General features: G+C 54.1%; 1 protein-coding gene across 1 annotated transcript; it reads left to right on the plus strand.

Annotated features, from left to right (window-relative positions):
- The first annotated feature begins 7137 nt into the window (after positions 1–7137).
- Positions 7138–14247, plus strand: MLF2 (myeloid leukemia factor 2). Its single transcript, XM_082304799.1, has 9 exons — positions 7138–7251; positions 7437–7510; positions 9491–9617; positions 10090–10125; positions 11650–11703; positions 12129–12254; positions 12602–12761; positions 12850–13090; positions 13634–14247. Exons 2-8 carry the CDS (start codon positions 7461–7463, stop codon positions 13026–13028), a joined length of 732 nt encoding a protein of 243 aa, XP_082160925.1. The 5' UTR covers positions 7138–7251; positions 7437–7460; the 3' UTR covers positions 13029–13090; positions 13634–14247.

The following is a 14247-nucleotide window of genomic DNA, read 5'->3' on the forward strand; positions in this document are numbered from 1 at the left end:
CAGCGGGATCGGTCGCCAGCGCCGCGTCCCTTCCCGGGGCTCGGCTTCCACCCGGGGCTCGGCCTCCCTTCCTGGGGACGGGGTGCGGTGGGGCGGCTTGGTGAGGAGAGGGGCCTGTTCCCGAGCACTGGGGCAGCCCCATGTGCGCAGCCGGCGGCCTGAGCGGGGCTCCCCGCGGGGCCGCACCCCGCTGTCCCCCTCGGGCCGACGGCAGCGCTAGGACCGGTGCCCCTCCCCAGCGCCTTTTCGGTCCCTCGCTGAGGCCTCCTGGCCAGGGGCAACCCCAGCCACCCGCTGCCAGCCCGGCCTCCCGCTCCGGCGGCGAGGCGGGGCGAAGGGAGGGCCGGCCGGGCAGCAGACGGCGTGCAACACCGACCCCTGCCGCCCGCCGCAGCGCCCTGCCCGCGGCCCTTGCGAACCGGGGCCTTCCCGCCTCCCGCCCCAGCCCGGGCCCGGCCCCCGCCGGCCGCGGAGGCGTTTGGCGGTGCCTGCGGGCGGGGGCGGCCCGCTGAGAGGGCTCGGCACCCAGCGCTGAGTCTCCTTTTAAGCACAAGGCTTTTCTGCAGAATGGCAGGTCGCGTCTTGCAGCTGCAGGGCTTGGTTGCTAACTACACAGATGTTCCTACAGCCGCGCTTCAGGCTGTTGTTTATCAGCTTGAGCAGACCCGGATGACTAAACGCCCTTTACCTTTCCCAGAAGATTTATATTGTCCCACTCTTAGTCACAGGCACGCGCAAAAAATCTGCATGCATTTGCAAGCCTACGTACAAAACTAAGCACACACGGGAGTACATATGGACGTACACGTGTACGCAGCCATCCTCTCAGGTACAAGGCAAGGTTATTAATCCATCTGGCTGGAAAATTTATTTAGGCGCATGAGCCTTTCATGTCCTTCTGATAGAAACTCAGTGAGCCTCCGTGCAACGTCTGGATTTAGACCTGGTGCTCTGAATTGAATCGAACGTGTTTCAGTTTGAGCATTTAATAGAGAAAGCGATTGGTGCTTGTGGAACAGGGAGGGTAATAAGTACATCTCTCCTGAAGGAAAGTATGAAGGAGATTGGGTAAATGAAAAGCTGCGTGGCAGGGAGGTAGGAGGTCCCTACCTTGTCATCTCATCTCCTCCGCAGCTACAGCTGCTGCTCTCGGATGATCTGACTAATCTATGTTCTTCCTAGCTAGGAACAGTGCATAGTGCCTGCCCCAAAGAAATTGTCGTGTAACCCAGACACACAGATCTAGACTAGTACCGAAATAACAAAGCAGGAAAATGCATGCATTAGGGTTTTTTTCCGCCTTCTGTTTCGTAAGCCCCTCTGGCCAGCTTCTCAGGCGTAGCTGCTATCAGCGTTCAAGCCCTGGTTTGGTTCAAGTACCCCTCTCGTCTGCAAGAAGAAAATGTTAATTCCTGGAGCTGCGCCCAAAAATAGGAGCCAAAACAATCTATAAAGTGGCCAGATGTTGTTCCTCTCTGCTTCTGCTTGTCAGGAGACGCGTGGCTTGCGGCTCTGCTGTTCTCTTCACCAATCCAGGTTTTTCATCCTTTCCTTTACAGGCTCAGCTACTGAAAATGCAAAACTACCCCAACACGTGTCCCTTGGCAGAGACATTTTCACCTTAATGCACAAACAGGCCTTGACACAACATCCTAGAGGGGAGAAAGCGAGGATTATATTCGGTGATGTCGCTGTGCCCGAAGCGCGGTGTTGACAGAGACGGCACACCCACAGATGCAAACAAACCCCTCTTTGTGCAAGGGAAGCCCGTTTCCAACAACCTGTAGGATGGGGCCGCTCGGTCAGCTCCACAGACTGCTGTGCCACCTGTGACCTCTCCCTTTGCCCCAGCACCGGCAGCGTGCAGCCTCACATGAGCCAGCAGTGTGCTCAGGTGGCCAAGAGGGCCAATGGCATCCTGGCTTGTATCAGGAATAGTGTGGCCAGCAGGAGCAGGGCAGGGATGGTGCCCCTGTACTTGGCACTGGTGAGGCCGCACCTCGAGTACTGTGCTCAGTGTTGGGCCCCTCACTCCAAGAAGGACATCGAGGTGCTGGAGCGTGGCCAGAGGAGGGCAATGAAGTTGGTGAAGGGTCTGGAGCACAAGTCTTATGAGGAGCGGCTGAGGGAGCTGGGGTTGTTTAGCCTGGAGAAGAGGAGGCTGAGGGGAGCCCTCATCGCTCTCTACAACTGCCTGAAAGGAGGCTGGAGCCGGGGGGGGGGTCGGTCTCTTCTCCCCAGTAACAAGCGATAGGACGAGAGGGAACGGCCTCAAGCTGCACCAGGGGAGGTTTAGATTAGACATTAGGAAAAACTTCTTCACCGAAAGGGTGGTCAAGCATTGGAAGAGGCTGCCCAGGGAAGGGGTTGAGTCTCCATCCCTGGAGGTATTTAAAGGATGGATAGATGTGGTGCTCGAGGACATGGTATAGATGGACTTGGCAGTGATAGGTTAACGGTTGGACTCGATGATCTTGAGGGTCTTTTCCAACCTTGACGATTCTATGATTCTATGATTTTCCCTTCCACGCTCCCCACCGTGTCCTCTTTGCAATTTTGACCTCATCCGTTGCTTCTCAACTGTTGCCTCCTACCTGTGTTCTTGGCAGCATTCTTCCCGTGGCCCTCCCCTTGGCTTCCCTCTGCGACATCCTTTATCCCGCGTACAAAATTCATCTCGCGCCCACCCCCCTTCATTTTCCACGGGTCCCATTTTGCCCTGCAGGCCTGCATCGAGTATGTTTTTCCCCTTAAATCCTATGTGAAACTCTTCTTTGTGCCTTGTGACGTGCCCGCTTCTGTATCCCAACTCTTCCTGCCCTTCAGATCCCGATGGTGGGATTCCCTTGACTTCAGCCCCGAGGGCATCCTGTAATCCTCTCACCTACCTCTTCCCCATGTCTTCTGCTCCTCTGTGCCGCTCTGCGTTTCGTCTGCCGGCTCCATGCGCAGCTTTTCTCCGCTCCCCTCTCCCATCTGCGTTTTCCCCTTTGTTGCAAACGCGAGTATGCTCATTGTGCGGTCTGCAGATGCGAGTCCCTTTTCAGTACGTTCTGTCATCTTTGCCTCAAGTTGCTTTGCCAACTCAGCAGAATATATTCCATGCTTTTCGGAATCTTATGTCCTTAGACGAAAGGAGGGAGGTGCAGAAGTTACATGATCTGTCATCGTTTGGGAGCCCAGACAATATGCGTGTCTGTCTGCAGCCCAGAGAACAATATGAATGCAATTTTCTCTGTACGAGAAGTTACAGTTTTTGTGCTGTACGCTGTTTGTGCTTTGTGTTTATGCAGGTGCGTGCCTGTCTTTAGGTGCAATCCATCCCTATTTGCCTAAAGCAGTGATATTTTCTCTCTGTTACACACATTTACTTTTGTGAGCATAGAAAGCACGGCGCTTTTCTGCTGGGGCACGCGTTAAGCTTGCATGTGTGCGTCTTGATACGCGAGCACGTGCTTGCGTATGTGCCTGGGCTTTCACGCGCGGTCTGTGTTTTTCTGCTTCTAGCCGATGCAGGGTGCGTGCACCTAGAAGCAAATATCGATGCGTTTTGTTGCAATACCTTGCTGGTCTTGTCACTGTATTCGGGGCGGGGACTTTGTAGCTTATGTTGAAGGCTGAACTAACTCGGAGCTGTTTTCTGACCAAAAGCAAAACACCATACCGGGTATTTCGAGACTTTTATTTTGTGAGCTAACTCATCAGTGGTTCCTAAACTCTTCCAAACTGGTTGCTGAACAACAAACGAGCAGAAGGTTGTCTATTTGCATCGACTTTTCTTAGATTTACATAAATTCACAGACAGAAACTATCTGTCCTTTTACTTACAGCAAAGCTAGCGAGGTCTCAATGTGCAGAGGGAATGCGTTTGAATGCATTTATGTACTTAATCACACTGTTCCATCTTTCTGTCCCGTGGCCATGACAAACCCAGGCAGATAATCGGGTTTGTTCTCCTTTCGTGACGCTGTATCCTTGCAGTCAAGAGGAAATACCCCAAGAACTCAAGCACCAGCCAACTTTGCATTGGGAAATGGCTTCCTGAGAGGCAACACATTTAAATAAGCACTGCGGAGGGCTGGGAAGCAGGGTAGGGAAGGCGATGAGAGGAAGCCAGAGGAGTAGAAGAGAGCGACGAGGGGTGCCGCAGCCCGTCAGAAGATTGGAAAGGGGAGGGAGGTTTTGAATCGTGATTTTCGTGAACCTCTTCTTGCTAACGCAGCACAGATGGAGGTCGCGGTTCTCGCTCACAGTGTGACAGACACATTCTTAACACGAGCAAAATATTCTGAAAGTAATCGCTGCCGCGCAAGGCAAGCTGCAGCCACCACAAGCCGGCTCCGGCATCCCAAGCACGAACTGTCACGTTTGAGGATGAGATCGGAGCTGTCCTTCACTCAGGGTGTCCTTCATCTGAGGTCAGAGTTTGTTGTTGGGCGAGGATTACGTAAGAGGCACAGATGAAGGGAACCAATGAGGAAATGGCTGTGGGTAGCTCTGACTTGTGATAACGAGGATTTCTTTGTCTTACAGGCGTCCGCAAGAGCCCTGGAACATTTGGAGGCATTAAGAAGCTGTTTCTGTCTTCCTGGCCGGAATGATCGGTCCCTGACAGCAGCAGGTAACGAGGCATGATTTTTCAGCATACTCTTTATTTACCTTCACCATGTGACACCGGGTTTGCTTTTAAAATGCTTCCACCGTGGCCGCCCCGGGTTTGGCTGGCCGTGCCGCTGAGGGCGATGGGGATGCCGGGGGGAGGCGGCCCGGCAGCAGCCGGCGGTAGGCGGGAGAAGGTGGAGTTGAGAGCAGCGACGCCATTCACCCCTCTTCCATTTTGCCCTTCGCTCACCTCCTCCTGGTTCCCCGCTGAGCTCCTTCTTCCTCCCCTTCCCCCATCCTCCACCGCCTCCAGCACAACCTGGGCAGCTTAAAAAAAAGAAAGGAAGGAAACTGGAGAGATGCAGTTAACGGCTTTTACGCGGTAAACAGAAGCGGCCTAAACAGAGGCTGCAGCAGGAGTGAGATGCTTTTCCTTCACACCCTCACGCGCTTCGTTATTCTAACCTGGCAAATGGCCGCCCCTTTGGCGCACGTTAGACGCGACGTGGTGAGTGCTCTACAGAAACCAAACAGCGCAGGGATACAGCTTCTGCGTTCCTCAGAACTGCGGGCTTTTCCACATTCCAGAAAAAACGGTGCCGTTTCCAATTCCTCCTTCCAGGGTTTCACCCAGCGTTAGCCAGCAGCCCGCTTCTTTGCAAGCTCGATTCCCTCAAGAGCTGCTGAAGTGCTCGTACCCCTCGTGATGCGGTCTTTGGTAACATCAAGCGTAAGGACTGCCCCTAAGGCTACAGAAATACCCAGTAAGACTCACAGCTTCAGCCCCCAGTCTCATAAACTCAGCCCTTTGGGTCGCAGGCCGCTTGAGGAGGAGCAGCATTAGGGACAGAAAAAGGATCCGCAAAGCAGTATTTTGTTCCAAACTCCATTCTGTTCCTTCCCCGTCTCTGCGTTTGGAAGGCAGCGACGCCTGACTTGGTATTTGGAAAAAAATGAGGGAGGCCCACCATCTCTAGGACGTTCCAGGAGCAGGAGGATCGCTGGTATGTGGGGGACAGCGAGTGATTTTCTCTCAGATCTGGGGGAAAAAAAAGAAACAACAAAAAGAAAGATGCTTACGTTCTTGCTGAAGGAGCTCTTTACCTGCCTTTGAATCCTGCCGCTCGAGGTCAGCTCCACGTACTCTCATCAAACCCCAGGGGAGCCGCAGGGCAAAAGGGAAACACACCAAGCAGGAGAGGCTTTCCAGAGTGGCGATCTCCGAAGGACGATTCGGGCTTGCAAAAGAAGAGGCGGAGAGGCTGAGGCAGCGTTGGCAGAGGCTCTGGATGAACTTTGGTGCCCGCAGATCAGCTCTGAGCTGGCGACAGGAGAGTGTTTCAGCAGTTCCAAGCATTGCCAAGTCCCCTAAGCATTCCACCACGGAAAGCGCGCTACCGGCTCGTTTTCCTCTGTCAGACTCCAAAATCCAAGGACGTGGCTCCTGCCACAACCCAGGCGTTGGATTTCTCAACCGCCTCTTGCAACCTGCTGTTTCCAGTCTTCTGGCACGGGTTTAGCCTGGCTCCCGCGCGCCGCGGGCAGGATGCAACGCTCGGCTAAAACACCGCTAAGGAAGCCTGCGCCGGACTCGAGCGGGAATGAGTCAGTCCGCTCTTTTCCTTCTAACCAGCGGAGCCGGCGGTGGCTGAAGGCAACCGGCATTCCCCGGGGATGGGGACGGAGGCTGTCGCCCTGCTGATTTCTGCGGCGGAGGTTCCCCGCCACCGCTGCAGGAGCGCGCACCGGCTGCCCGTGCTCCCCGTCTGGTTCCCGGTGGCGGCGAGGGCCCGCAGCCGGCTCACGGAGCCCCCTCCCCATTTCCGCCAGGCAGAGTGCCGGCGTGCGTACGCCGTCCGCGCGCTCGGCGCAGGCCAGCCGCCGGATCTGTCTGTGCCCCTCGTGCTGCGCGGGAAGCCCGGGCCGGGTGCCGTCCCCGCAGTGGCCCCGAGGCCGCCGCGGGCTCTGGCAGCGACCGAATGGGTCGCCGGCCGCTGGGGTTGTCATTCCGGTGAGTTGCCCGGTGTCCACCAGCCGGTGAGCGCGGCGGAGGCGCCCATGACCACGCTCCCTTGCTTTCTGATCCTCGGAGCGCTCGCTGCGGCCGTCGGCCGCCGCTCCTCGCGCTGAGGCGAGAGCGCTGCCCGCCCGCCATCGCCTCTGCACAATGGCCCCTTGTCTGGCCGCCAGCTGCGGCTGGCTCCCCGCCGCGCCAGGCGGTGCCGCGCACCGGGGCCGGTTGGCGTTAGCCGCGCCGCCGCGCCGAGGCCTCCCAGCCGGTTAGGCAGCCTGCCGAAGCCGCGCCGTTCGGGCTGCGAGCCCTGGGGCCCGGGGCGGCCTCCCCCGGCCGGCCCTGCAGAGCCCTCGGGCCCGGGGCTCCGGGCGGCCCCCGGGGGCCTCCCCGCCGTCCTCCGTTCCGCCGCCAGGGGGCGGCGACGGCGGCGCGAGGCGAGGGGCGTGTCCCCCCGTTAGCCCCACCCCCTCCCCCGCCGGTCCCCGGTAAGCGGCGGGGCGGAAGCGCATGCGTGGGGCGGCGGGGGCAAGCGCGGTCCCGGGCCGCGATGGGAGTGGAGGCGTGAGCGGGCCCAGGGCGCCCCGGCTGCCGCGGGAGGGGAAGGGCCGCGCCCGCCGCTCGGCACCCACCGGCAGGCAGGGGCAGGGGCGCGGCGGAGGGACCGGGACCGGGACCGGGACCGGGACCGGGACCGGGACCGGGAGGGCCGCGGCGGTTGGGGGGGGGGGGGGGGGGGAAGTCGCGGCCTAGGGCGCGGCGGAGGGAGCCGGGTCCGCCGCTCGGCCCCGGTTGTGCTCACCCCCTCCTCTCCTCTCCGCAGAGGCCGCCCCCGCCCGAGGGCAGCATGTTCCGGTTGCTGAGGGATGGCGAGCCGGAGGACCCCATGTTTGCCATGTGAGTCGAGCTGGGCATCCTCGGGGGGGGGTGGGGGACACACGACAGCACCGGCCGCCCCCGGGGGACCGGCGGGGGCTCAGGTGTGCCCTACCGAAGAGGCGGGCAGAGGGGCCCGCGGGGCTGCGGGAAATACCGCAGCGCAGCGGGCGTCAGGGGGGGAACACACAGCCCTTCTCTCGAGGGGCAGCGCAGGGAACAGCCTGGTTCCCCTTGGTCTGGTTTCTGTAATATCGGAGCCTGGTCCTGGAGGAAAGCGTAATTAATTAAAGTAGGCCGAAAGGCACCGCAGCTGCGTGAGGAAGAGAGGGCCGGAATAGCTCATCTTTTTCTTTGCGTAAGGATTTTTTTTTTTATTTTTTTTTCCTTATGCAAAATAGGATTTGAGTTCAGGTAGATAAAATCTACCGTTCTGTCCAGCGTTTGTTGCTGTTCTGCAGAGGAAGTCATTAACGGAGCTGGAGAAGACTGCTAAAGCAGTTGTAAAGTTGTAAGGAACTAAGTAAAGAGAAGACAACAAGTAGTTTAGAAATACGAGCCTTGAAATCTCACAAAGGTCCCGAGAACTCTTCCTGGGATTCCTTTTACTGAAGGTTTTTGTTTCTGTCCACAGGCCAGAAATTGGATGCTATTGATAAATTTTGGCAGGGAAACGAAGTTGGCAGTCCTCGCCAAAGCGGATAAGGAATAGACTGTGATACAGTAAGAATTTGATTATGTTAAGCATGGCACTACTAGGAATTTGGTGGAATTAATTTACGTAGAAGAATAGGGCCTGTTTTTTGCTTATAAAATTGGTAATAAGGAAGAATTTTATCAATCAGCTGTAAACAAATTGGCAGGAGAGGAGACCTCGCTGTCCCAGTTAGTCACAGAACGACTGTGTGCTCTCAGTGATGTGGCAGGTATGAGTCTAGCTTTTATTAGGGGAAGCATTTCCAGCAGAGACAGAAAAGTATTGGTTTGTAGTAGGCGCTTTTGTGTTCTCCGGAATATTATACGCTGTTGAGGTTATTCACGCTCAGGAGGGATAAGCGCAGACTATAAGATGTGCAGGGAAGTGCTATGATATTTCCCAGACTTTTTTTCCTGTGGCTGCTGTATTCTGTGACCGTTTGTCCTTCTCCTTTTTCTCTCCTTGCTCCTCCGGCACGTGTGAGTGCGTACAGCCCTCAAAGCGGAGGCTGCAAAAGAAGGAAAGGAAGGAAAACCGGTTCGGGACCCCAATTATTGTTCCCTCTCCCTCTCAAATCCGCAAAAGCTGTATGCGGTCTCAACCTCTCAACGGGTGCATGCATAACATTGTAGGAAAATAGCAGATGCGGGTTACTTGGGGCGGAGGGATGTCGCGCAGTGTCAGGCCACGCAGTCCGTTCCGGAGGTTTGTCTTGCGTTTGCGCGCGTGTCTGCGGAGGGGTGAGAGGACGATATCTAGGATCGCCTGCTCTCTGGTCCCGTTAAGCGTAGTCCTCTCTCTGCAGCCAGGAGGGTTTTCGGGCACCTCCCAGCAAAATTAAGAGCTGCCCTTCTAGAAGGGTTGGATTGTGTCGCGGAGCTGTTAACATAAAGGGTTTTTGATAGCACAAGAGGAAATGAGTATGAAACGATGGTGGTACCTGGACTGCAGGTCTGAGAAGCGGCTTTCATCTGTTAGAGCACTGAGGTTCTGGAATGGCCATACTTGGCCCTAAAGCATTAGTGGGAGCAGAACACCAAACTACTTCTCAACAGACGTCAATTAATGCCTGAGAGGGATTCTGTGGTGTAATGCCTTCTCTTACACGGAATAAGATGGGACCCAGAGGTCCCTTCCAGCCCCAGGGATCACCGTAAGCAACACGGAGTTCTTGGGATTCTGGATTTTCAGCTTGGAAAGGAATGTACAGTTCCATAAGTGCAAGTCAAAGTCTGGGTGGATTATGCGGGGCTTTGTCTTCTGTCATCCCTTCCTCACCATTGTTCTCTCAACCTTTCCGAAAGGGACCCTTTTGCCATCCACCGGCAGCACATGAACCGCATGCTTTCTGGAAGTTTCGGGTTCGGCCCGCTCCTTGGCATCACTGATGGGACCACACCTGGGGCTCGCCAGGCTGGCCGTAGGATGCAGGTAAAAGTACGATGCTGAGTACAGGATAGGAATTCTTAAACTTAAAACCCGTTAGCTTCTGTCTTCCACCGTTAGTGGGTTGGGCACGCCCCTCGCCTTCGCATGGCTGGTGGGCGCAGAATTAATCTCTAAAGCCGTGGTGGTGGTGTCCTTTTCCTTACTCCACGTGCATTAATACGTTGAACCCAGCTGTCTTCTAGATTGAATGGGAGGAAGGGAAGAAATACGTGTTATTTCCCAAGGACATAAATCAATATAACTGGCAGAAATTTAGGAGCATCACCTTCTGTCTGGTTGTTAGGGGTGATAAGGTTTGAACCGCCATGAGTCAGTGGGGCGCTTTCTTCATCTGTTTGTTGGGCCTGAGCGTTCCCAGTTCTGTTTTTGAAAAGGATGAGGGTGTTCTGAGGAGGATCTAGTGTTTGGCCGTTGCAAGGTCATTCTCTGTTCTGTTTTTCTGTTGTCCTGGCAGGCAGGAGCTGTTTCACCCTTTGGGATGCTCGGCATGGTAAGTTCTCTGTTTTTCTGGGTCAAATTAGAGGCTTTCTGAGTCGCGGCCCCATACTGAGATTCATCAGCGCTGTGCGCAACCGGTGCTAAAATGTAGCCATCTGTGAGCAAGGCCATCTATCCTACGGGGTAATGAGGGTGGGGAGGTGAGAAGAGACCAGAATGAGCACTGGATTTATAGTAAACGGAATACGGAAGAGGGTATTGAACTGAAACTGGAGGCAGCTGGTTTCTCTTGGCCCTCTCTCATTGAGTTGCTATATGACTGCAGGCCTTTCCCTTGTTTCCCTGCTAACGTTTTAATCTAGTCCGTGAGCTCTTTTAGAGGAGAGATTCTAACTCTGTTTATATGGGGAGGTTGTACTTGCACCTTGACCAGAGAAGAGCCCTAAAGCTGTTACAGCACCATATTTCATAGGAATTGGGACAGTTAATATCCAGCAAGAGCAGCTAGTCTCTTAATAACCTCATATGTCTGAAAAGAAGCTGCGGATCTGCTTGGAGGTAATGGAGGAACTGTGACAACGCAAGGAAAAGACTTAGCCATCCGTAGGCAGAGGCGGTTATTGAACCTCCTTTGCCAACAGTGGCGGATGGAAAAGCCAACAGAACGCTTCAGGTGAACAGGACTGGAATGAGAATGACTGCGTGTACGTGAGAACGCCGTGCTTGGAGCGTGCTGATCTCCGTCGCCTGCTAAAATAATAGAGTGGAAATAGGTTATTCCAGATCCAGCAGCTTCAGCTGCCTTGCTCTGCAGGATTGCCTCAGTGAGGCAAAGAGACTAAGCATCCTGGAGTTGTCGTAGCTCAGAGAAGGATTGCTAAGAACACAAACAGATAGACTTCAAAGGCTAATAACATGGCGTGTGCGTGCTGCTCTGCTGGAAACGAGAACAAGAGGCTACTTGAGGAAACAAAAAAATCAGCAAGCTTAAACTGACATAGTAATTTTGTTTACGTATTGCACAATTAACCTGTGAGACCTGCTGGCCCAGTGTATTACTGCAGCCTTTAGCTTTACAAGATTAAAAAGTCAGGTGTTCGTAGGGAAAATAAGAAAACTTGTTATTATGTTAGAAAGAATACAATCAGTGGAAACTTCCTTGTGGTTTAAATTAAGACTTGACAGGGATGAGGTGAAAACATCATCGAGGATGACTGTCTTATAGTTAAGATCCCCGTGAGTGCCTACCTGAGACGACTTCTCTTAGCTTTGCCGAGTGCCTGGACTCGCAAACCCCAGCTCATCGGGAGTCGGACCCAAACTAAAAGAACAACCTTTGCCGTATGCAGAGATCTGGAGAGCCAGAACCCTTGGGCAACGCGACCTGAGAGAATGGAGAGAACGGCAACCCCAAATCCTGTTTTTTTTTTTCCCCCGCACTACTAAAAGAAAGGGAAAAGAACAAGTTTTTTTTCTTCTCAGGCAGCAGTTGTTTGTCTCTTGCAGACAGTTTGTTGTTCTCTCCTCCTCTCTTTCCAAACTGACTATTCTTGTGTTCTCTTTTCCTCTTTACCAGGCAGGTGGCTTTATAGATATGTTTGGGATGATGAACGACATGATTGGAAACATGGTAAGAACCCTCCCTAAGCCAGTCTGTATCGAGGGGAGTACCGAGGGTGCTCCTGCCCTCCTCTCTAAGGTCTCCCGTCGGATTGTGCTGCTTTGGTGCAGGCTCTGCTCGAGCTGCCAAGGTGGCAGAGGCTTTCGGCTTTGCTCGCTGACCGATGTGGAGTGATAGAGAGCTTGTTCCTGAAGCGTACCCGCTGAGGGCAGGGAGGAGAGGTGGGGGAGGAAGGAAGTGTGGGGGTAGATTTGTTTAGCAAGAAACAAGAATTAAGTTAACAGGAAGATGTATTTTCCAGAAAGATGGACCCGTGGGGATTATATTCTTCCTATTGTAATTTCTTCCTACTTTGTTGTACAGATTGAGAATTAACTGCCGTCTCCTCTTCCCTCCCATGCCTTCTTTATACCATTCCCCGTTTCTTCTTGCAGGAGCATATGACGAGTGGTGCTAACTGCCAGACGTTTACCTCCTCAACTGTCATCTCCTATTCCAACCTGGGTGATGGGCCCAAAGTCTATCAGGAGACCTCAGAGATGCGTTCAGCACCTGGCGGGGTAAGGAGGAGGCTGCAGTGCGTCTTTCCAGCACGAGGCTGCTGGTTTTGCTGTGGGTGGACAGACTTTGCTTGGTGGCTCGGTGCTGGCCACCCACAGCACTTTGCAGTCAGTCGCAGTTCGAGGAACGTGTTGTGACTCACTGAACCGTGCTGAGGGCCACTGGGAGGGGATGGGAAGTGCTGGCAGGGGGGAATCCATTTTTCCCTCATCATTATGTTGCGTCTGAAATCCTGGGAGCGGCGGCAGTGCAATGTGACTGAAATACTGCAGGCAAGAATCAGAGTGCTTTATGGGGCTGGGAGAATGAATTAAAATGTCGATCCCACGTGGGAATCTGCCCTCAGATCCGTGAGACTAGACGGACCGTGAGGGACTCGGACAGTGGCTTGGAACAAATGTCGATTGGACACCACATCAGGGAGCGGGCCCACATCATGCAGCGGTCCCGGAACCATCGCACGGGTGACCAGGAGGAGAGGCAGGACTACATCAACATGGATGAAAGTGAGTACTGTTCCTGTCCTCCTCCTGGCAAACCCAGGTGCCGCTTCCCCACCTCCTCCCGGTCTGAGCTTGCTCTGTCCTTACCTAGGTGATGCAGCCGCATTTGATGATGAGTGGAGGCGAGAGACGTCCCGCTTCCGACCGCAGCGGGGGCTGGACTACCGACGTCACGAGGGCGGCAGCGGCCGTCGGGCTGAAGGGACTCGTCTTGCGATCCAGGGCCCTGAGGATTCTCCCTCCAGACAGTCCCGTCGGTATGACTGGTGAACCCAGAGCAGACCTTGTGGGGGGTGCAGCGTGGCCACCCCCAGATCTACCTACACGCTCTTGTAAGTCTTAACGAGGTTTTTTTTCCTCCTCTTCCACTGCGCGGTTGCCTCTTAGCCAGATGATTTTTTTTTTTTCCTGTTGCCCCAGTCTTTATTCTTTTGAAGTGTTGGTTGGAAATGGGTTTTCCCCCTTAATCTAGAGAGCAGGGGGAGGTGGGAGTTTTGAGGAAACGTTGTTCTCAATGGGAAGGTGGAAGCTGTTGAAGTTGGCTTTGTCATCAACAAAAAAGCGTGGTGTCAGCCTTAACTGATGGTACGAAATGAGGTAGGATCACAATCTGTGTTTATACTGTCATTGTATAGAACTGAGAGACCATGTGCTGTCAATCCAGTTGGGAATATTGGGAAGTGCTGGTGTCTGCTCTGCTGCGTTTTCAATAGGGTTCACTGGGATATGATCAAGAGCTTGAAAAGGGACTTTTTTCCTTTTTTTTTTTTTTTTGACATCCAGACACGAGGTTTAAACATGTCTCTGTCCGTCTTCTGTGCTGCTTTTCGGTCACCACTTACTCTTTTTATGTTCTCCGTTTCCCTTCCTCCCAGGTACAGACAGTGAAACTCTGAAGCCCCTTCAAAGCACCACTTGGACCCTCCTCAAATTTAGTATTAACCTCCCTCCCACTTAAGAATCGAAACAAAGCAACTAATCTTCTGCATTGCTCTTTCTTTGCCCCATTCGGGTGCTGCAGTGGGGCGTGGGGAATCTCACTGATGTGCAAGGAACGCATTAAATGCCCATTCCCTTTCTGCTCTCCCTTGGTTCTGTTCTTTCCGCCAGTAGTGGTGGGCGTGAGGAGCTGCCACCTTGCCTCTTCCATCCTTTCCGCTCTTCCTCTGCTGGGTTGGGCTGGTTCTGAAGTTTGTGTTTAGTCCCCTGTGAAAGAAAATATGAGGGAATTCTGCTAGAACCCTGTGTTGGTCCCCTCGTGGGGACAGAGGCTTCGGTTCCCCTCCTGCTCCTTGCTGCAGCTGTGGAGAAGCAGAAGGATGTGTGCGTTAGAGAAGGGAGGAGCAGAACAAAAAGCTGGATCAGCCTGTGGGCCCCCCCCAAACCCCTCTTCGATCAGTTCGCCCACTTTTTTAATTTGTGGAACTTGTAACTAGATGTTTACTGAATAAAGAAACAAACTGTAGAGAAGTGTTGGATCCATCTTTAC

Source organism: Platalea leucorodia (assembly GCF_965183815.1).
Source record: "Platalea leucorodia genome assembly, chromosome: 2".
NCBI lineage: Eukaryota > Metazoa > Chordata > Aves > Pelecaniformes > Threskiornithidae > Platalea > Platalea leucorodia.